The following is a 22624-nucleotide window of genomic DNA, read 5'->3' on the forward strand; positions in this document are numbered from 1 at the left end:
GAAGGATTTGTATACTCTTTGACCACATAAAGAATGCAAAGCTTTTTTTTAAGTGCGGCTAAATTTTGTCTGTTCTTTAAATATATTGTCTATATTGTATTTTAATATTTAGAGCCGCTGCAGTTTTTCGAAACATAAACATCACCATGTGATTCTTGAACGCGACATGAGGGGTTTCCGCTCCTCTGATTGGTCAGTTCAGGCCAGCTGGCTGTGACGCCGCGGGGCAGCAGCAGGTTGTGGACTGTCGTGTTGTGTCTTTATTTTGGTGTGATTGCTGGAGCTCGCAAGCCCATGCCACACCGTGTGGTTGAACTGAAGCGGGTTCCGGTCCAGGTCTGGGTGTGAACCCTGTCTGCGCGTGGTTCTCTGTCGAGATGTCGTCGGCCGAACACGACGGAACCTTCAGTCAGCTCAATAAGTTTGAGAAACTGTCATGGAGGCCCCTCAACCTCGACTCAGGTCAGTAAACAAAACCCTCTGCAAGACCACGTATTCTGGTACAGGCAGCAAAGCAAACAGCCAACCGACGCTTAATGTGTTAGTCTGTCTTTGTGTCTGAGTCAGCGACGTGCTGTACCACCGCGACAGCACCCAGCTCATAGCTAGCTAACGTGGCTACGGAAGCCAGCAGAAAATAGTGAGTAATGAACACGCAGCAGACAGCCAGACAGTGATAAGAGCCACTCTTAATGGTATCTACTAGTTCAGATGATAAACAACAGATCCTAAAAAGGTAAAATCCTGCAGATTTGAGTCTTGTCATTTCAACATCTGACATGCATAAACTCTACGTATGTCTGTCTCTCTCTGTCTTTTCACTTGTTGTATGATTGACAGGCTCCAAGAAGCGGGCACGGTGGCTTCTGGCTCGGCGCATCTTCTCCCCTTCCTGCCCCAACCTGCGGATCCCCAACAGGTTTCTGAGAGAAGGTGCTAAAAGTATGAATACCCCATCAGACTGTTGTACCTCAAAGAAGATAAACGGACTGTGTGACTGAGTGATCCCGCTCACGTTAAATACATACTCTGTGCTGTAAAACCCACAAAGTGCTACCTGTTTCACTTAAAGTATCTCGGCATCAAGTTGTCTGATATTTATGCTGTACGATGTTCTTTGCTTACATCATCTCCATTTCCTTGTCCGTCTACATCGTGGACTCTCACATTTGGTCTGTCTCCAACAGGACATTGTGTACCCCCCGCCCGGAGCGGACACCGCTGTGTAGCAGACAGCACCAACCTGTATGTGTTTGGAGGCTACAACCCAGATTTTGAGGAGGCAGGCGGGTCAGAGAATGAAGACTACCCCCTTTTCAGGGAGCTTTGGCGGTTTCATTTCGCCACGGCCACCTGGCAGCAGGTCCGCACAGAGGGTTACATGCCCACAGAGCTGGCCTCTATGTCAGGTAAGGACTGGTGCGCTGCCCTTCATTGCTTATCAGAATTAAACCCCTGCACACAACCACCTGTTGTCCTTTTAGAGCCTTAATCCGGTCTTATTTAATGGTACCCTGTTGAGTTTATGACCACTAATATGACTATGGGGCGTCAGGTTTCATGAGGTATCTGCACAAAGGTAACACAATCCTGCCAATGGTTTCAAACTATTCCACTGATCTGCAGGTGGCAGTAATGCACCAAGAAACCCTGCAATGCGCCAACAAAGGCAGGGAAGAAGATGACTGCTCATGCTTAATATGTAAACAATGCTAGTTTCAAACTAAAAATCAGCTTTTCAAATGTTCAATGTGGAAGCAAATGTAATCAACACGGTTGTTTGAGCTCAAGGTCCACACTGAGTATTTGGGGAATAACACCGATTTTAAGCAGAAATTTTGGTTGACAACTTGGCTGACACACTGTAAACATTCAGTGTGTTAACATGCAATCAAGTAATCAGATTACAGTGGCTCCTGCAGGATCCTTATTTCTACAGTTATTTAAAGCCAAATGCTCATTGATCAGATTATGAGTGAGACTTAAGTTATGGCAAATTAATAGAAATGAACACTCCTACGTCATAAAACTATTGCAATTGTTTTTTAAATGTTGACTGTCATGTAAGTGGTCTTTATCTCTCTTTTACAATGTATGTTATTGCCATTAACTGTTATTCACCACCGCCCTCAGCAGACAGCAGAGAAGTCACCCTTGTGCTAGTGGCATCATATACATGCTGGTTGAACATGAGCAACAAACAACATGGGGGGCCAATTCATCAAAACATTGCATCTATGGTGTCACTAGTGGTCAAAATTCCCAGGAAACCGTTTCATACTTTTTTTAATACTGTATTTTTGAAACTGCAACTCCAAGCGTCATGTTCCGGTCTGTAGATTTAAACCAACCATGTAAGGGATTCTAGGCAAGATGTTAAGCTGTCGTAGAGAGTGGGTGTTTTCATGTCCCTCTCACTCTCAGCTGTTCTACATGGCAACAACCTGCTTGTGTTTGGTGGCACTGGGATTCCATTTGGTGAAAACAACGGCAGTGAGGTCCATGTTTGCAATGTTCAGTACAAACGATGGAACCTGCTCAACTGCAGAGGGAAGAAACCCAACAAGATCTACGGACAGGTAACAGTGTCTGTCTCTATATAGCTGGTTTAGACATAAAGTTTAAGTCACAAAATGTTATTCTCTGTCTAAATGTAGCTGTGTATTCCACCAAACAACATCTATAAGTGTTCTCCTTTTCCAGGCCATGGTCATCATTAATGGCTACCTCTACGTGTTTGGCGGGACAACAGGCTACCTTTACAGTACCGACCTGCACAGGCTGGACCTGACCACCAGAGAGTGGACCCACCTCAAACCCAACAATGCACCTTCAGATCTACCGGAGGAGAGGTGAGACAGCAAGCATTGTTTTAAGAACTACAGCACTGCAGCAGTGTCTGACAGTCGGGCCCCCTCCAGCAGGCCCAGCAGTACTGGGCCTTGCAGCAGCATTGTGTCATTGCGGGGACCGGCAGAGCAGTGAGGCGAAGCTCTGCTCCTGGGAGGGGTAGAAGACACTGCTGCCGGGTGCGAAGCTCTCCTCGTCCCGCCGAAGCTTCCGACTGCAGGTCTAAGTCGGCTTCGAAGCCGGATCTCCGTCTGTTGAGTGTGACCCTGTGGCACCGATGACAAGCATTAAGAATAACTACATAGAAAGAGCCAAACTTCTCGCCGATGGTCTTGTTTACTTATGAACGTCCTATAAAGGCATTCGTATTAATTTGAGACTGTTTCATAATCGGTTAAAGTTCTTCACATTAACTTTAGAATAGACTGAAAATGAATGCATGATTTTACAGGTACAGACATGAACTAGCTCATGATGGACAGAGAATATACATTTTAGGAGGTGGGACTTCCTGGACGTCATATCCCTTGGACAAGGTGAGAGAAACGGACACATAGTTTTGTAATAGTGTGTTACTATTTACTACTTATTACATACTTATACTATTTGTCTCCATCAGATTCATGCATATAACTTGGAGACTAATTCCTGGGAGGAAATAGTCACCAAACCCCACGAAAAAATAGGTTTGTGATCCATGTGTAGCTCTTTTATGCTGAATAAAGTATTTGATGACCACACATTGAATTTACTTTGTCATTATCATGACAGGATATCCTGCTGCTCGCCGTTGTCACAGCTGTGTGCAGGTCAAAGATGGTAAGGAGTATTTAACACAGTGTTTTCTGGACACAACTGTCTGAAATGTTTTTTATTTTTGACCATGTCTTGCTCTGTTTCCAGAGGTGTTTCTCTGTGGGGGTTATAACGGAGAGCTGATCCTATCCGACCTGTGGAAAATCAACCTGCAGACATTTCAGTGGACCAAGCTGCCTGCCGCCATGCCAGAACCAGCTTATTTTCACTGTGCTGCAGTCACTCCGGTTAGTAAATTGTCTTGTCACATATGTCTACATCTAACTTGCTCAGCAGATGTCTCTTCTGCACTGGGTGAGAAAGAAATCAGTTTTTTTTGTGCTGTATGCCTGAAACTAAGCGTTGGTCTCATTATGAATTAATCTGCAGATTTACTTTGTTCTACTAACTAACTATTTAGTCTATAAAATATCAGAAAAAAGTGAAAATCTCTATTGTTCTCAGAGCCCAGTGGGACTTCTTCAAATGTCAAGATTTTTAATTTAAACAGCAAATCATCACATTGCTAAAGCTGAAACTAGAGAATATTTTGGGGTTTTGCTTAAACAATGACAGATGATTTATCGATAATCAAAATAGTTGCTCATTAAATTGATGTTGATTGACTAAATAATGAATTAATCCACTAGTTGTTTCAGCTCTAATTTCTGCAACTGCTTCTATCCTTTAGGCTGGCTGCATGTATGTACACGGTGGGGTCGTCAACATGTCTGGGAACAGAAGGACCGGCTCCTTGTACAAAGTGTGGTTGGTGGTGCCCAGCCTGCTGGAGCTGACCTGGGAGAAACTGCTGAAAACGTTCCCTCACTTAGCTCAGCAGTCCACGGTTCAGCTGCTAAGCATGGGACTGACGCACACACTAATTCAGCGGCTGAAATAGACAAAGCACAGAGACTGGAGGAAGGGGTATGTGATGAAACAGCTCTGACTCTAAAATCCCCGATGACTACGAAAAGACAGTCTGATGGATCTGAGAAAAACAACTTTGAATGCCTTTTAACTTTATTTTTATGTAGATGTGTGCTTGTAAAAAAGCAAAGTGCAATGTTTTTCATGAGTTTCTTTGTATGTGCTGGGTCAGATTTGAGTTTGCATGAATCCATCAGAAGTCATGCATCGGTGCGGACACCAGAATCACTCTTTCTTGTGCTTAGATTCAGTTCAGAGACTAAGCTCAGCTCGTTTAACTGTTGCTGAAGGGATTACGCGTTGCACACCATTGCCATCTTTTACACATCTTCAGACACACAGTAGGTTTGATCAAACATTGCTGGTATAAACCTAAATTTCCATTCAGTTAGTTAGAAATTGGCCAGTTTATCTGAAAAGAGGCACACTGCTGACAAAGAATGGACGCATTATAACTGTGATACCTAAAAAATCGAAGTAGGTCAATTATTTAAAGTGTCATGTTTCAGCCTCGAGGGCTTTCTGAGTGAATGCTGATATCAAGCTGTGATTATAAATGTACAGTACAAATTAAAAATGTTCCTCCCACTGGTCACATTAGGCCTTGTGAGCAGATAAAACCCCCAAAAGCCTTTTTAAAACATCTGTGACGTGGCACCACTGTGAATCTTCTCGTGCCTCTTCGGTTATTATTCCTCTTTAAGGAGACATTAGAAATGAATTCATACACCTGTAGCTCCAGTGATTCTCGAGCCTTTTTATTTCTACATTCGGTGCCTTCCGAATTTCCTGAATGTCACAGGTTTTTACGCATCAGTAAATCAGTCCTTTTTTACAGATGTTTGTTTTGTTCTCTGTGCACATGTAGCCTGTGATTTACCTGGTGTTTGCCACATGAGCTTTTTGTTGCTGAACATTTCAGCTCATGAGTAATAAGGAGGTGCAGCTAATGAGTTTTCATTAACTTAAATACACATTTGTTACCTATTTATTTGAATCACTGTGCTGCTGTTCTATTTTATTACAAAACCTTTAATTGTAGCAAAACATGAGCTTTTCTTTTTCACATGATTTCACTGTCATTTCATTAAGTGTATGCCTAAACTCCATTTGAACCTTTTATACTGTAACATAGGCTGTATTGTTAAAAAGATGTCTTACTTTTTCCAGAGGACTTTGCTCTGTGCTGTACTACTACTAAAAAGACGTGGCATGGGACTTTGTTTTAACTAGTTAGAAGGTAGAGCCTTGAGGTGTACTCAGGATGTGACATACTGTGATCAGATTCAGTCTGAAGAGCTCCACAAACATTCACCATCGCAAAAATGTCAAACAGTCTTTCTTGTAAAAGAGTTATGCATACAGAGATGAATTTGATCACTGTAACTGTTGGTACAATACTAAGCTAACTCTTTCATGACTTATTGTATCATAATGCCTGTTTTCATATTCAAAACTCCACCTCAGTTACTTTTTCTTATGTTTGAAATATTATGGCCTTATTTATCTTATTATGAAGCAACAGCTTCACTACGTGCTCAGACTTGATACATGTACTTCCTTGCTTGCGATCGAGATGTTTAAATTTGCATCGTTTGTGATGTTAATGAAAGTTGAATTATCTCTTGCATGAAGGTATGTTGTGCATGTCACGTTACATAAACTCTCGGGAGAAAAGCTCAATGTCTCTTCAAAAGCAATCATGGCTGTAATGTACAATATATTTTGTAATTCCTGTCTGTACAAACAATAAAAATACAGACAGTTTTTCAAATTGTTGTATTGACGGACATAGTTATTGTTCTTGCTTAGCACAGCCAACCATTCCACATTTTCAATACATAATGTGCCAGTGTTTTATCTAAAATAATGTCAATTATCTCTAACAGACATGTACCATTTAACATGTCATACAAGTATACAAAATATAGTACAACAGTACCCTAAACAAAATATAATCAGTGCAGATACATAACATATTTATTGTAAAAATACTTTTTTTCCTTCTTTCACCACAGTTTACAAAGATCATAAGAAGTTATGAATCTGAGTTAGTTAAGTATGTTAGCTTACAAACGACATTTTACAGTAGTAATATAGTCATGCATCAAGTACCTACCTGAGAGAAACATTTTGTAAATTGTATAATTTAGGAAATGGCATGACAAAATAAAATACTAAAAAACCATGTCAGGATTTACACACGATCATTCAGTCATGAAAAAGTCTAATCTGCAGGGAGTGATGTTGAATTTACATGTTCAGAGTCCTCCAGGCTTAACAAATAGTGTAACTTGGTCTGAAAACATTTAGTCGCCCAGTCAGCAGCCTGGTGGAGATGGAGCAAAGTAATACAGAGCCAGCAGAATAAGGTAGACCACCACCAGAGCTGTACCTGTGTGGGGAAATAACACGTCATTGGGTTACACAAGTCTAAGATTACATTCTATCAAACCACCATACTGGATGCAGATATTCTTGCAGATATTCTTAAACAAAACAAACTATACTATAAATATATGGTAATATTTTTAGTTTCATATTTTGAAATCACCAGAGATTGATGCGACAACTCTTGCAGGGGAATGTTCGGAGTTATCTGGATATCTTTGGTGAATAAAACCCCGAACACTCTGAGAATCATTGACTGGTCAGCAAAGTTACTCATATAAATGACTAAACCAGCCATTTGATATCAATCAAAAACCTTTTGAACACGCAACGACCACGCCCACTTAAGAGTCCGGAAGTGTGAGTTTAATTTTGATTTTGACAAGAGTGTATGGCGTGTCTTATACGCCGACTACGAGTCGATTGCCTGCATTCATCGCCTCTTGTTTTTTAAGTTTGAATGAAGTGTGTTTTATGACACCTTACAGCTCATTTGGTGTCTAGACATGGGGATAGCGACAGTGGTGGTTGAAGACACACCTTATAGAGAGTTGCACCTTTCTAGTTTGAAGATTAATTCATCTTGATGAATTTAATTTCTCTGTAAAAAAAGAAAAAACACACCAAACTTACCCTGAAAATAATCAGACTTGCCGTCCATGAAGATGTAGTTGACAACAATCACGCTGAAGATACTGGCCCACAGGTGTATGTCACTGAACAACAGCACAAATCCCACATCCTGTCCAAAAAGAGTTGATTACGGAAACTATAAAACAGCAAACGGGTATTTCTATGAATGAATCAATGATGAAACTGAAGGGTGTCTTACATAGAAGGCATTAAATAAGACGAGAATTGGAATCTGTAGCATGCAGACCTGAACAGCAATACAGCTTCCCACCTCCAAGCTGAAAAAAGACAAATCATTATAAATGTCACTTTTTGAAATGTGCAGAGTACCTACTTAATAAGACAGGATTTACCTAAGACTGATATTGTTTTGGAGAGCAAACTGAATCCCATTAACAATCTCTGGGATCTCAGGGACCATTGCGAGAACTGTCACCCCAATGAAATACTGGAGAGAGAGAGAGAGTCAAACGTTAGGACAGCCGGAGGCAACGACCACATGAAAACTGACTCAGCGCGCTCAGAGGCACGTCCTGACCTGAGAGATGTTGGGCTGGTTTAGTATTGGCTGGATGTGCTCGGTGGCAAGATCAGCACAAGCAGACGTGAGCACAGTGGCCATGATGAGGATGAGCAGAGACCTCCACCGTGACCAGTGGACTACTGCGCCATGGTGGCCCGTCACTGCACAGACAAACAAAGACACTATATTATATTCACTGTCTTGTAGCGGAATAATGCAAGGTACAATTTTGTGTTTGCCAATAAATGGATAGTTTGGATGTTTTGAAGTGGGGTTGTATGAGATACTTATCCATAGTCAGTGTGTTACCTACAGTAGGCGGCCATCAGTATGTCCCCAGTTTGGAGAAACAGACAGAACAGGAGCAACACAATGTCCTGCAGTCGATGGGTGCAGGAGCAAAATGTATTTTAGCCACCAAAAAATGGCGATTATGCTCTTATCAAAGCCACCAGACTCAATTGGTTAATTTGTTTTTGTTATTGTGTGACTTTGGTGATTCTAAACTATCCCTTTAAAACACCAAAGTCACATAAATACACAAACAAATGAACCGATCGAGGCAGCGGTAACCAGCAACTCCCGCGCTGTGCGATAGAAAGTTACAGTTTTTGTCAATGGAATCTGGAGGCTTTAAAGAAAGCACAGATAACGGCTTTAATTCGCTGTCTAAAAGGGCTCTCTGACAGTAAGTTAAAGCGGTAAAAATATTCTTAATATAGGGAACACTTATATTGTTACGGATTTTCTTTAGGAATCCAGAATACATGTTAGCTTCTGTCCTCGTCCGCAGCAGTACATTATAGCTTCAGTGCTGGTACTTCTGTCTGCTTCTCCAAACTGGGGGTGTCTACTGTAGGTAATACACAGATTTTAAGTACGTAATACAACTCCACTTCAAATAAACCAAACTATCCCTTTAGCTGTGACTCATGAGAGGGAGACTCCTACCCTGTCCATCTCCAACATGAATGTCATAAATGTGGGAGTGCGTCTTCAGCGTAAATATCAGACCAATGATGTAGGCTGCTGGCAAGAGGATAGATACTGTGTACACCAGTGGCCTGGCAACAAGATGTAAACACAGTAGATTAAAGGGAAATAAAATAAATAGGGAAATTCAAAAGACTATATGATGGCTTAGTAGGTTTTAGCTTATTTGCCTCCGGTCTTTTTACACCTTATAAGTGCGGCAACAACTTTCCACAGCAGAGACTACTTTTAGATTTATTTATCTCCTTCCAGACAGTTGCTGTTTTGCTTTTGTTTCACTCGAATGAAAATAAACTTTTAAGAGAAATGTGTTGAAAAGTGGTTGTTAGTGCATCAGCTCTAGAGTCAACTTTAGAGTCTGCTGCTGAAAATTAAACCAAGACGGATAATAAGCACACACGGACATTGTGGAAACGTTAACTCTCGACACTAAATGCACCAACGAGGAGACTTTTCAAAAAAAAGCCTTTTTATTACAGTCAGTATATATAAATATATATAAATAATAATAAAAATGTCTTACTCAACATGGTTGTGGAACAATGTACCATTGTTCTGTGGGGGGGAAAAAAATAATATTAAACATAACACAGTGTAAGTAATTCATACAATGTTTGTTATAATGTGTTACGAAGAGATACTGACCAGATCGTAGTGGCAGTTGTGGCAGACAAACTGACCAGTGCTGTTTCCTCCAGTGGAGTTGGTGCAGGCGTCACACACCAGATTTCCATAAGCTTTGGAGAACAGCGTGGGGGCAAACACACCTGCCATTGACAATCAGGAGGATTAGTCAGTGTACAAGGTTTTGGTAAAGCTTTTACATTGTTTTGGCAGTGTACAGCTGGTTCTGTTGCTGCCACCATCACCTGAGTACCAGCAAGACATGTGATGTCATTTGGAGCTGAGTATTTGACATGAATATCTTTGAACATGTGACTTTCTATTCTCCATACAATTGCTTCTCTGAGGGCCAAGTGTATACATTTACAAACTCTTCAACATTTAACATTTCATGTTTTACAGACACTAGTCGGACAGTTTTTTGTTTGATTGAGAATTGTGTAACACAATTATGTTAAATCTGTAGAATTCTTTTCAGCTACCAGGTGATGCAAGTGTTAAGTGTAAAACGCGAAGCTTGCGAGGAAAACAAGTAGCTGCAAAAAACAACTGCAGCTGTAATATGTGTTGTCTGCAGGTGGAGCAAGTGTCACAACTGAAGCAGCTACTACTTTGTTTGCCTTTAGGAATCAGAAAGTGTTTGTATCTGGAGGTCTAAACTGCTGCTGCTGGTTTCCTGCTGGCACTGTAGAACGTGTCCAACAGAGACCAATCAACTTCTCCCGGTGGAAAAAAAAAACTGCAGCTGACTAAATGTCAACAAATCAGTCTGTGAGTACCTCAGCAGCCAGTTTCATGACGTATTTTGCATCTTAAAATACAGTTAGAAGAGGGAAAATGGTTTCTTATTTTTATAAAAAAGTTCTGTAACTTTTTTTATATTGTTATCAACATCTGTGTGTGACACTTCAGAAACTGTATGGCTGGATGAAGACAGACAGTCCATATCTATTAAATACTTGCCTCCTACAGAGATGAAAAGCAATGCGGAGCTCACTCCTGTACAGCGAGTGTTGAATCTTTGCTCACTGTGTCTCAACCCTCCGATTATCATGCAGATGCCCTTAGAAAAAGACAAAGCAAGAAGCCACATTCATACTGCACATGCAATATTTGTGTAGTGTATTTGAATGTGACTTTTGTTGTACTGATTGCTGAAATAATACAGTATTATAAGGACGTGAAGTGTCTTGGGGGGGAAGAATGTAGTTTTGTTTCCACGGTTGGGGGGGAAAGTCTTTAAAAAAGGCAAATGTATGAAAACAGCCTCTAATTTTAAATGTTTGTTTTTCACCTATGGCTGTACAATTAGATGTGAATGCAGGATGGCTCACCGGGATGAAGAGGATGCATCCGAGCAGCGTGCCAGTCAGTGCTGCTTTAACAACCTCCTGCAGACATGGGTTGGAGGCCTGGTGACCTCTGAGTAGGGCTGTGATGTAAAAGGTTAACTCTGTGATGGAGCCAAAGGTGGCGTTCACCACTGCACCCACTGCAAAGTTACTCTGGGCTGAGATACTGCAAGTGTCAAAAAGGATTGACAATTAACATCAGGCGCTGCTTTGTACGAAAATCTGTAACTCATTTAACATTTTTGGTACACTCGATGCATCGGGGAACATCAAATGAATCTTATTAGAACAACTCACCTGGCAATGCCCATACCAATATAATAAGACAGAGGTATGATGGAGCAGATTGCTATGGCGAACTTGACATTAGAGCTGGCGTACTGGTTATCTCGGTCAATATATCCAATTACAATGGCAACTACTACTAGAGGGAGGAGGTCTGAGATGGGGGTTAAGGATGAGAACAGGTCTTCATTTGACACACTGACACACACACACTTCATCTACATAACGGTAAAGGATACTGACAGCGAACACATTGATCCCATCAACAGTGTACTTGTAGTAATACCAGTTTGCAGCGTGGTAGCAGCACAGCAGTGCTCTGGTTTCGTAGACTTGAGGCTAAGGGTCAAGTAGAAAATAAAGAAGCTGGTGCATTAAACCAACACTGAAGAATATCTCCAGGTTTATGTGCTGTAGGTGATTATGATTAAATCCCTCACTTGCCTTCCTCCGTGAGCAGGTGGAGACAGAGACATCCTCAGGAGCCAAGAGAAGGATGACGCCTAGTGTCCGTGCGTTCATCTTGGAAACAGGGATAGTGAAGACCAGGATCCAGGAGAGGAAGCAGGCCAGGGAGTGCATGACCACCAGAGGAGGATATCCCAGCAGCAGCCACACGTAAGTCGAGAAACGACGCTGTGTAACGAGGAGAATGATTTCCATGTAGCAAACATGTATTTTATATATATATGTTCTATACATAAATTGTAAATTACCCAGTACGGAGTACGCAGAGGTCGTCCTGGCAGCTCTGCAATTAGCACCTCTGTGGGTGAAGGCAACAGAACTGGTGAATTATCTTCTGTCCCGTCTACGTTACACTCACAGTCTGGTGCTTGTTCACAACATCTTCTCAATGTATTTCCAATCTGGAGAAACATAACCAGAGGAAACATGAACAAATTGAACTATGGCACCTACACTTCTATTAGAAATCAATGACCTGCATTAGTGTAACGGGACTCTTGGCACAGCTTGTAGTCTGAAGTTTACACAAATCGTTCTTACAACTGGGCAAATCTACACAATCTACTAAATAGGCTATTTAGTTTTAACAGTTGGAGAGGTTTGAATCGACAGGGCTCCTTACATTTACCACTAACATGTTTCTAATTGGGCAGGTTTGCAACATGTGAGTTATTGCTCAAGGTGTTGCTAAAATGTAGCTACTTGTAAAACTTCCAACTAAACCAAATCGGAGAAGTGCTGTGAATTGTGCACTCGCAAAATAAAAATCTGGTGACAAATAAAGCTTGAGACCTTTAAAAAGGTTTTTGTGACCTACATTGTCAATAAATACTTTAATGTCAAACTGTCAATCACATTTACTCCCCTTGTCTCACCCATACAACTGATCTTGTGATGTTATCGAAAGGCTTCACCTCAACGATGTATGTGCAACAACGAGTTGCAGCAAACTGTGTAGTGTTGCAGACTTGTGGTCTGCTTTAATGACCACGAGTCTGTGAGAGACTATGAGGAAACTACAGGATTTACTGTGCATCTTCCTCATTTCAGTCAGTAGAAAAAGTAAAACATCCCCAAAAAAATCAACTGAAACCAAACTGTACCTCATGGATCGACTTGCCGAACGGCCACAGGAAGTAGCAGGACAGCTTCCAGCAAAGTTTGCCTAAAGAGTGAGAGAAAAACTGAATATATGCAAAAAATAAACAGGATCATTAATCTGTGTTGGTTGGCTCACCTACCATACGGTACACCAGCGATAGTGATGAACATAAGTAGACCGATCAAGAAATATGCCAGAGAGGCCCACCAGCCGAAGAGAAGCACATACGCTACGTTTCCGCATGTGATGAGATGACCTGACACCAAGAAGACAACATTACAGGCAGATTAGTGAAAGTCTGACGAGTTCTCCAGAAGCCACGGTAACAATTTGTTTTCATGTAATTTGTATGTAAAGGATAATGCTGGTTTATTACAACTTTGATCGTATTTTTGTGGTTTTTGTCATCATTTCTCTCGGTAACAATAACGTAAAATTGCTGAGATCTTTTAACACAGGGGCAGGAAACACGTGGTTAGATGATCATAACGGGTTTTAAACAATTAAACAGGTTAGCCAAACTGATCGGACCCATCACTTTTGCCTTAGTTGTGCACAAACAGTTTTTTTGTTAATTGGGGGATTATTTGTGATTTATGATTATTTGTTATTTGGTACCGCTCGCTTTCGGGTTTCGCCTCCAAATAAGGACATGTGGCTGAACGGTTGGCATGTTTACATGCTCGGCTCATCAATCCTTTCCCAAGTTGAGATAAATCTGAATTATCCTCCAACACAAACTAAACACACTACTTGAATAATATAACCCGTACCTGGTCCTGCATGTGGTTTAATGACGTTGAGTTCAGAGTAGAGCTCTTTCACGACCTCTGACCTGACTTCAAACGGACGCTCCGTCACATGGCTCTTCCATTTTCTGAAACCAAACTGACGCAGACACCAAACACTGAGTTAGAGGGATGAGCCGCTGTGCCTGTTGTGCTGCACTCAAACCCCTTTAGACTTCTTACCCTGTAGTTGTTGACCAGTTTATTGGCTTCCACCTCGTTCTCCGCTCTGATGGTTCTCTTGCTTTGGATCTCCTCCCAGCTATCATCGCAGGCCCGATGGTTCGGACCTAAATTGACGAGCCACAAGATAACAAATAAATGTTTGAAAACATATCAGCATTGCTGTTAAAAAGAAATCTAAATAAGTCAGTACTCACATGCATGTTCAGGCATGCATTTTGTTGTGCACAGTGCAGGACATATAGACTGATGTGAAGATAGAGCGTCTGTTGAATTAGGTTGTGGATCTCCGCACAGTTGGTCATGAATCTGTTCATGATTGTGACCGACCTGGACATCGTGTTCCCACGGAAGATCTGCAACACCAAGCAAAAAAGTAAATACACGACAAAAACTAAAAGATGTTTTATGTAGTCACAAAGTAAGTGGTCAGAAGTCTGGTCAACGTGATAATATAACCATTATAGGAAATACTGATTGAACGAAAAGTACAAAGAACTGAAACTATCGTGTACTACTCAAAGCCATAATGTCGCTGTATCATTAGAGAGTCACGTCTCAGTATTTGGGGTCGTAGAAAGAGTATAAAATCATATATCTGGCAATTTAAAACAACATCAAACTAGTGTAAATGTATTTGAATTAATTGTTTTGGTACAGCAGTGAAAGTACAATACGTTTTGGGAAAACTGTCCCTCAACCTGTGACTTTTGAGCGTGTTGATCAAAAGTCACACTGTGTGCAGTCAACTGTTCTGTTTATAAGATGAATGTCACTACAGCAGTCAATCTTTCATTTAAAGATCACATTCAGACATGTTTAAGACTTGCTTTGATCAATGATTAATGATTCGTGTTTTAGCGCCATAGTTTTGCTGGAATGTGCAGAGGCCTGTTGAATCGTGTTATTTGGGTTTTATGTTATTCTACCTGCTTTGTTGTCATATAAATATATGTGACTGGTTCTTGTGAGTTTGTTCTTGTCATTGTGTTAATTACATTGATTTTGACTATATGCATTGCCCGTTAATGACAAAGCATCCCGTCATGCTGGCGTAATGAGGTTATTAGGAGGTGGTTCAACTGTAGTAGGACAGCACTGAAGGCCCAGGTATAAAACACACCGCCCGCCACTGTCATTCGTACACATGTTAAACTCCCCCTTCACTAAGAGCACACTTTTAGTGGAGGGGGACTTAGTGTACGATGAGATCTGGTTTAAGAGGCTTATGGCTCTCACACCCTAAACAAGAATCATACCCCTGGACCAACAAGTCATATTTATAAGAAAGAGAAGACTTGAGAAATCTTAGACTGCTATAATGAATCAAACAAGTCTTTGTCTGAGAAATACGTCCGCATGTACTGACTTAATGCTGACTATCTGTGCTGCCCTTTCTTTACAGCGTATAGAGTCAGAAAAAACAAAAAAACAAAAACGCCCGTATCACACACAGACTGCCTCCAAAATCATTACCCTCCACACCCCGACCTCTAAGGCTTCAGCAACGGACTCATCACATTCACAGCACTCACAATAATACATGACCATGGTCATACATTTTTCACAGTCATTTAAGGACTTTAAAACTTTAAGAAAAGCACATTTTGGCAAGAGTATTGTCCTCTCTTCCATAGCAGCCTTAAATGCATTACCACATTGACTGCATGCATATATACAGTATATATATATATATATATATATATATATATATATATATATATATATTGATGGTGATGTCTTGCCTCAGGGGCAACTGTTAACTGCCTCAGACAGCCTGACAACAGCTGGATTTGTTCTGCGGGGAACCCAGAGGCATGACACCAATAAAGTAAAGGGTAAAAGACGCCCTTCCATTGATTCATTCTTACAAGACACAAACTCGATGAATGAATAAGTGCCGACAAACTGCTGGCATCATGAGACAAGAAAGCACAATAATCATTACTTCTCATTTTAAGCTGCTCAAAACAGTGCCTTTCACACACTGTTGAGTCTTGTTTTATTTCCTCTTTGTTTTGGTATTTCCTGAAGCCCAAACATAATATAATAAAAGGGACGTATTTAGTTTTTTTTTTACTGTTGGTTTGAACAAGCAATCTGAAGATGTCATATTGTAATTTGGAAAACGGTGTTAGTTTATTTTCCCTATTTTCTGTTATTGTATATTCATTAAAAAAAAATACACTGATTAATGTAAATAATCATTCGCTGCAGCCCCAGTATGGACAACTACGGTTTGTCTCATAGCAGCAAAGGAAACAAAAATAGATAGCACATAGCACAGAACACAATAGATGTCCCATTACATTGTTATGAGCACTTTTTATATTTTGGGCACACAAACAGAGACGGCACTGGCGCGCGCAAACACGCAGTGTCTAATCAATACGAGGTGACTGTCCGATATGAAACAGCCCTCTCTGTACCGAGCTGACCTTGTTTACTCTTTTGATTCACGTGATGATATCACGGGAGGCTGAATAAGTACCACTGCCCATGTTGTCAGATTTAAAATGGAGAATGCATTCACCGCGCTGTCAACGACACGTTCTGCTTGTTACAAATAAAGTTTTTATACCACAAGCTAAATATGAGCTTCAGCCGCTCACCTTGTGTCTGGTCGGTCGGCCGCCTTCTCCGGCTGCCCGTGCCTGAGCTGTGTGCGGCTGACAGAGACATGTCCTTCGGTAAAACACCTCAGCGTTAAGTCTTATAGCACTCCGTTCTCATCTCAGCCAACGTGACGCACTGACTCAGGATTAGACGGCTTGGAATTGTGGGAAATGTAGGCCGCGATGGTTGAGCTCATATGGAAAACCCACCATAAATTCGAATTTTACAAAACGTGCTTGTATGTAGGTTACAGAGGTGGAGAGGAAGCAATGGTGCAAAGTACATATACATTTATTCATTTTTCTTTTTTTGAGTGTTGTGAATCTTATCAAATGGGCACCTTAGAGGAGTTTGCCTTCTGCCAGAAACAACCTTAGGTTTAGGCAACCAACCTACTTGGTTAGGTTTAGGAAAAGATTGTGTCTTGGGTGAGACTAAAATAAACCATTTCTGCCAGAATGTCCTGAAGGCAAACGTCCCTTATGTGCACTAAGTGTGAAGAACAGTAAAGTAAAGTTATTGGTCTGTTTCTCTCAACAAGAATGATTCAACCACCACATACTAAACCCTCACGTTACATTTGGTGGCAACAGGGTGTTATTTTGGTGGTTTTGTTCATTTGGTGACTTTTATTCCCCGTAACTGTGGATAATGGCATTTTTCTGCACCTGAACTTTTTTTTGAGAGAGCAGTTTATGAACTGAAAGCTCTTGGTTTTTGAGATATTAAGGATTCTTGCAGTTTTCCCCATCTTCATGCTTTCTGTGACTTTTGAACCAAACATTTTTCTGAATCTTTGCATGAGCTGCAGTCTGCTCCCACACAACGGAGGTCAGTGGATGTTACAAGGGCTGGTGTTGCTCATTTGGCCACACATACTGTCTCAATTGCCCTGAAAATAGTCCCACCGATGGGACTGACACTTTGAAGCGGCAGAGCAGGTTATGACTTTACATGATGCAGATTTGAGAATCAGAATCAGAACCGTTTATTGCCAAGTAGGCCTACGTTACACATACAAGGAATTTGACTTGGTGAATGGTGCATAACAATAAACAATGAACACAGTGCAATTTGTCTACAGGGATGGCCTCTGTTCTCCCTACTTTCTTGTTGATGCTGCAATTTTGTAATGCTGCAGTCTGCCTCCCTTTACCCAAGGACGCTATGATTTAGTAAAGGAGAAACTCAGAGAAGTTTTCAACCAAATTAGTCCTTGCTACCCTTCCAAACTCATGTGAATGCTCGTACAATGCTCATTTACACGGTGAAAGTATGGATGTGTACAGTCCAGACATCACTTGTCTTGCACTTGCAGTCAAAAATTCATGAATACTGGGAACCTTGAGGAAGCTGTGTGCATCAGTGCTGTGAGAGATCATGCACGGTGCTGCAACTGACCACTGCAGGATTCCCATACACTCCACCGTCAGAGCAGATGGTATCGGCATTTAGACTCCAGGCCTGACAGATTCACCTGTGATGCTTGATTCAGTGCACACATTAACCCTCTCCTTCACCCTACCATACCAGACAAAACTCGAGAGACTATCAATGGCCTGAAAAGTATTATGGTCGTGATTTTGGTTGTGCTCCCATCCCCCATGCATGTTCAATGACACTAACAGACACAGACGTAGCCTGGCTCCACATCAGTGCAGTGCAGTGTAGAAGAAAGGAGAGCAGAGGTCTGACTTCTACTTCCTTTATGTTCTTGAGAAAGGATTTATGGCGGGAACAAAAACACACTCCCATCTTAGCAACTGTCTTGATTATTTCATTTATCCTTACTTTACATAATTAATACTCGTCGCTTACATAGTATTTAATTCTTCCATATTTGACCATCGGCTGTCTCGGCTGCAGAACGGTACGAAACAGTTTGATATAAATCACTGAATTAAACCTGACCAATTAAAGATTGAATGAATTAACCAATTACACAGCAGAGATAGACATTGTTATCATGACATGACAGACCTATGTAGATATTCATGTGTACTTATTGGCATAATAAATAAATTAATGGATAGGATCAAACTCAACATTTCATCACAGATCAGTTTCCTGTGTGAGAGACACAAAGGACAGGGAGGGACTTCGAGCTTACACAATTATTGTATAAAGACACACTATAGTGATTCAGTAATGTGACATGAGTTTTGTATGAACAACAAATGCGCACAAAACAGTTAAACAAGTGAATTTGTAAATGGTTTTCAAATGAAGGGAATTTTTTATGCTGAGGTAGATTAAATTATATTTATAGGAAATACAAGGATTGTTAAGACCAGGATAGCATATCAAGTAAAAGTTTCTTTGGATGTTTATTTAAATTGGATGCGTCTCTGTTGCCTCAGGAATGTAGATGTTCGTTGGTGTGGTCATAAAACATTGTCGGGCCAGCCTTAATGATTTGAGTGCCATGATTGACCCAAAGTCCTATCTTGACATTGTCCAAGCACATGGTAAATTGAGAGTCTAACCACTCAGTGACCTATGGGTTCCTGAGGGTTTATTTTTAGTTTATTATTTCAGATTATGTCATAGACATTTCAGTTTTATCAAGAGAATTCTGTGAATGTCCGCTACAGCAGAGCGCTTCAATGAAAACAAGTATTACTACTGAGCCTTTCCAAAGGTTACAGCTGACATGCTTGATCTTCCCATCACAAGTCGTGGCAATTATTTCTCTAAGGGTCAATTTTATTTCAAATTTGAACTTTATTTCAATTGCCTCATACATCGAAGCACATTCATGAAGTTTGACCCCTGGATTTAACCCATCTGAAGCATTTAGGAGCAGTGGGGAGTAACTTGGGGTTCAGGGTCTTGCTCAAGGACGATCGGACATGCTGAGAAGAGGAGCCAGCGCTCCACAACAGTCACAAAACGTTTGTTTGAACACTTCATCTGTGAACATGGTATTCCAGAAATTATGCACAGAGTTCAAGAACGTCAATTTCAGTCTGGCCTAGTACAACGTGTGTGTCAACTGCTGTGCATCTAGAATATATGAACCAGCCCGTATCATCCTCAGTGTGACGGCATCATGATAGATGCTACAGAACTGTCATTGATCAGTTAGCCAAGTCACTTTAAGAACAGCCTAGTGAGTGGGATGACTGCCTTAACCAAGTTGCTTTGGCTTGAAACACCAGCCCTCACTCTGCAACAGGTTTCACTCCATCCTACCTCACACATGGTCATGAAGCCAGGATGCCTGCCAACCTGCTGTTACCTAGAAACACACCATCTTCATCTACTCCAGGTTCTCCTGCTGTCTATGTTGCACAGTTGACCGAGAATCATCGGTCAGTCTTTGGTTCTTCTGCATGGGACAGGGACTGTGCCCACAAGCAACAGAAACAAAGGTATGACAAAAGTGGCAAGCACACTCCCTGTGGTTCTAGAGACCTCGTGTGGTTAAATGACCCCACTACATCTAAACAAAAACTGTCTCCTCTCTGTGAAGGCCCCTTTGAAATATTGGAGTGCCTCGGATCTGATGTGGATTCTCCTGGAGTGCCATACAAGATTCATTACCTCTTGGATCAGTCCCAGATTGTCCATTACAATCATCTCAGATCTTACAATGCTCCTGTGCCGGATCATGGACATAAGTCCCCTGTTTGTGATTCAACTTTGCAGCCCTAACTACCTCGCTTAACTGTCAGGTGCTTTGCCCTTTAAACCTGTTAAGTCTGCAGCAAGGAAGAGCCACAACACACCTGGCTTCAGCAGTTACCAGTATTTTCATTTTAAAATGAACTTATAACGGCTTATAAGTGGATCCTCTTAATGGAGTCTGTCATGGTGCACCACCATGTTTCTGAATTAGCCCAGAACAGACAAACCAAACACTGGCCTTAGAAAGTACCTTCCATGTTTTTGTGCTACCTGAAGACCACTGTAGTTCTCCAACATGTGTGTGAAATTGCAGTACCGTGAGCTGCAGAGTGCAAAACCGTAGTACCGCCAGCCACTTTGTGACTTCGGTTGCAACTAAAGTAGTGTTATTATGGTGAGAATAGCCTCTGAGTGAGGCGAACGAGGGTAACACGGTTTTGCGCTCGGCGGCTCACGTTACCCCAGTCTTGGAAATGGAGTGAGCGGAGGGGTATTCAGCTAGTGCAATCTGCAACCACACCTCTAGAGGCCTCCAAATCATACGCACTTTGCCTTTAAGTAGATTTTGATGATGTATTATTGTATTTGCCTACTTTTGGCAAGGCAATATTGCCACCTGCCTTGATATCAGGAGGATCCTCCACTGAAATAAAGACTGCACAATTTTTGAGAGAAGAAATACATAATCTGCTTCTTAAAATTTAAAGTTGAAAAGCTATTAAACCCTTTGCTCAATTCAAGACACTCAGAGGCTTTTCTGCTACAGCCTGACATGTTTCTGGTATAATGCTGGCTAATGTGTGCTAATGTTAACAAACTTCAGATAGATGCTGTTGAGTAACAGACACTACTGAGCATGTTTGCTGATTTTGACTCTTCTATATTTGTGCTACTGTTATGCTACATTTTAGCATATAACAGATAATAATTTCACTGTTGTTATTAAAAAAGTAAAGCATGAATTAAACAAAGTGTTCCTTAGCAGGTGGCATGTTATATTTCTGCTTGTGGTCATGTTCCACTGGCTCTCAGCTTCATGCTGTTTTTAAAGCAACTAACACCAGATAATCTTTAAATTGAGGGGAAATGCAATGTTATGCTGTAATTGCAACTTGTAGCCTTAAAGGCAAATATTACATATTCTTTAAGTTGAGTTATTTAGAATAGATTGGACTTATCATAAAGCAACCTTTTTGATGAAGGCCTCTGGAGAATAAAAGGAGAACTTCAGGAGAAAATAATGAATAATAGTGAAAAGGAATTGGTTGGTTAAAAAGGGTTTGAGTCAGAATATCATTTGGACTACTTGCAAAGAGCGTATAAGTAAGTGTGACTCAGCGTTACATCGCAAAAATGCTATAGATTTCAAGAGGATTTTTAGAACACAATTGACTTCAGCTTGGTTAATATTTTTCCCAACACCTGATTTTAAAGTTAATTTATTAAACCAATGACAGTTGGAGAGGTTTGTGTTGGCAGTTCTCCCTCCATAAAGGGAGCTGTATTTAACATTCTGAACATTAATACAGCAGCAAACAAGTGTTTTCTATGTAAAGATATAGTGGATTAATGTCTACCTAAGCAAATAATGGTGCTCTCCCTCTTTGTATTATATATTATATTATAAGCTTCTCCTTATTTTGTTGACAAAGTCAGGCCGGCTTTTAGTGCATGCTAGTGCATGTGAGCGTGCCCGACTGGTCACGGCTGCACTCTGAGCTGGTCTTATACAGCGATAACAGCTGATACCGCTATAGCAATTATTGATTCTAGATTGCTGCAAGAACTCTGACGTGTAAGCTTGGATTGTTTTTGTTTTCTTCCATTAATCTCCATTGTGGATAATGAAGACAACATCTAGCAAGCTGAAGGAAGGCAATGTTCTTTTCAGTAAGACAATCAAAGCCCTTTTCACTACAAATATCACGGCCTATTGCTGCAAGTAAGCTGAAGCCCACTTTTAGTATGGCAACACTTCTAGGACCTAGTGGTTTGTCTCAGTGTCCTCTGAACCTTCGAATGTTTAGTTAGGTGCAAGACAAACTGCTAACTAAACCAAATCGGAGAAGTCACGTGAATTGTGCACGAGCAAAATAAATATTTGGTGACAAATAAAGCTTGAGGCCACAAAGAACTTTGAAAAGGTTTTCGTGACTTAAATTGTCAATAAATACTTTAATGTCAAACTGACAATCACCCCAGTGCTGATTTGACAGGACATTTAATCTCCCTTTCTCTCCCATACAACTGACCTTGTGAAGTAGCAAAAAGGCTTATCAAATCATACCCCTGAATAATATATATTAAGAAAATGACATAATACACCCCTGAAGCTTTTAAGTGGCTATTGAAAAGATGGGAAGTTGTAATTAGTGGTTATTTGACCTCAAATGAGGGGTTTTAAAACATCTTAATATTATGGGAAATTGCCCAATTCCCTTAGAAATGCCATTGCTTGTAG

At 40.9% G+C, this 22624-nt stretch overlaps 2 protein-coding genes across 3 annotated transcripts; one reads left to right on the forward strand and one right to left on the reverse strand.

Annotated features, from left to right (window-relative positions):
* Positions 1 to 218: 218 nt before the first annotated feature.
* Positions 219 to 6349, forward strand: LOC116392929 (kelch domain-containing protein 10-like). Of its 2 annotated transcripts, none has more exons than XM_031864772.1 (10): positions 219 to 462; positions 841 to 942; positions 1188 to 1409; positions 2425 to 2579; positions 2704 to 2852; positions 3302 to 3386; positions 3470 to 3536; positions 3622 to 3669; positions 3754 to 3893; positions 4337 to 6349. In XM_031864772.1, exons 1-10 carry the CDS (start codon positions 378 to 380, stop codon positions 4544 to 4546), a joined length of 1263 nt encoding a protein of 420 aa, XP_031720632.1. In that variant the 5' UTR covers positions 219 to 377; the 3' UTR covers positions 4547 to 6349. The 2 variants fall into 2 exon arrangements, with proteins under 2 accessions (XP_031720632.1, XP_031720641.1); XM_031864781.1 differs by having other exon boundaries at positions 841 to 933.
* LOC116392921 (putative cation exchanger C521.04c) lies at positions 6340 to 16655 on the reverse strand. Its single transcript, XM_031864761.1, has 20 exons — positions 16530 to 16655; positions 14115 to 14273; positions 13918 to 14024; positions 13720 to 13834; positions 13086 to 13202; positions 12948 to 13009; positions 12093 to 12245; positions 11821 to 12012; positions 11616 to 11715; positions 11389 to 11530; positions 11074 to 11257; positions 10703 to 10802; positions 9761 to 9882; positions 9639 to 9670; positions 9074 to 9186; positions 8138 to 8283; positions 7953 to 8047; positions 7799 to 7877; positions 7600 to 7708; positions 6340 to 6970 (listed from the first exon to the last, which is right to left on the reverse strand). The coding sequence occupies exons 1-20, from the start codon at positions 16597 to 16599 to the stop codon at positions 6897 to 6899; spliced, it is 2271 nt and encodes a 756-aa protein (XP_031720621.1). The 5' UTR covers positions 16600 to 16655; the 3' UTR covers positions 6340 to 6896.
* Positions 16656 to 22624: the final 5969 nt, after the last annotated feature.

The sequence above is a fragment of the Anarrhichthys ocellatus genome, unplaced genomic scaffold (genome assembly GCF_004355925.1).
Source record: "Anarrhichthys ocellatus isolate YVR2014 unplaced genomic scaffold, GSC_Weel_1.0 scaffold2, whole genome shotgun sequence".
NCBI lineage: Eukaryota > Metazoa > Chordata > Actinopteri > Perciformes > Anarhichadidae > Anarrhichthys > Anarrhichthys ocellatus.

What these genes read in the sequence shown, in the direction of transcription:
- LOC116392929 (XM_031864772.1), top strand. Translation starts at nt 378, where the DNA reads ATGTCGTCGGCCGAACACGACGGAACCTTCAGTCAGCTCAATAAGTTT. An exon ending in AGAGCTGGCCTCTATGTCAG is followed by an intron (nt 1,410 to 2,424) that starts GTAAGGACTGGT and finishes TCTCACTCTCAG; the next exon opens with CTGTTCTACATGGCAACAAC. An exon ending in CTGTGTGCAGGTCAAAGATG is followed by an intron (nt 3,670 to 3,753) that starts GTAAGGAGTATT and finishes CTCTGTTTCCAG; the next exon opens with AGGTGTTTCTCTGTGGGGGT.
- LOC116392921 (XM_031864761.1), bottom strand. Translation starts at nt 16,599, where the DNA reads ATGTCTCTGTCAGCCGCACACAGCTCAGGCACGGGCAGCCGGAGAAGG. An exon ending in AACTGGTCAACAACTACAGG is followed by an intron (nt 13,835 to 13,917) that starts GTAAGAAGTCTA and finishes TGTCTGCGTCAG; the next exon opens with TTTGGTTTCAGAAAATGGAA. An exon ending in CAAGTCTGATTATTTTCAGG is followed by an intron (nt 6,971 to 7,599) that starts GTAAGTTTGGTG and finishes TTCCCCACACAG; the next exon opens with GTACAGCTCTGGTGGTGGTC.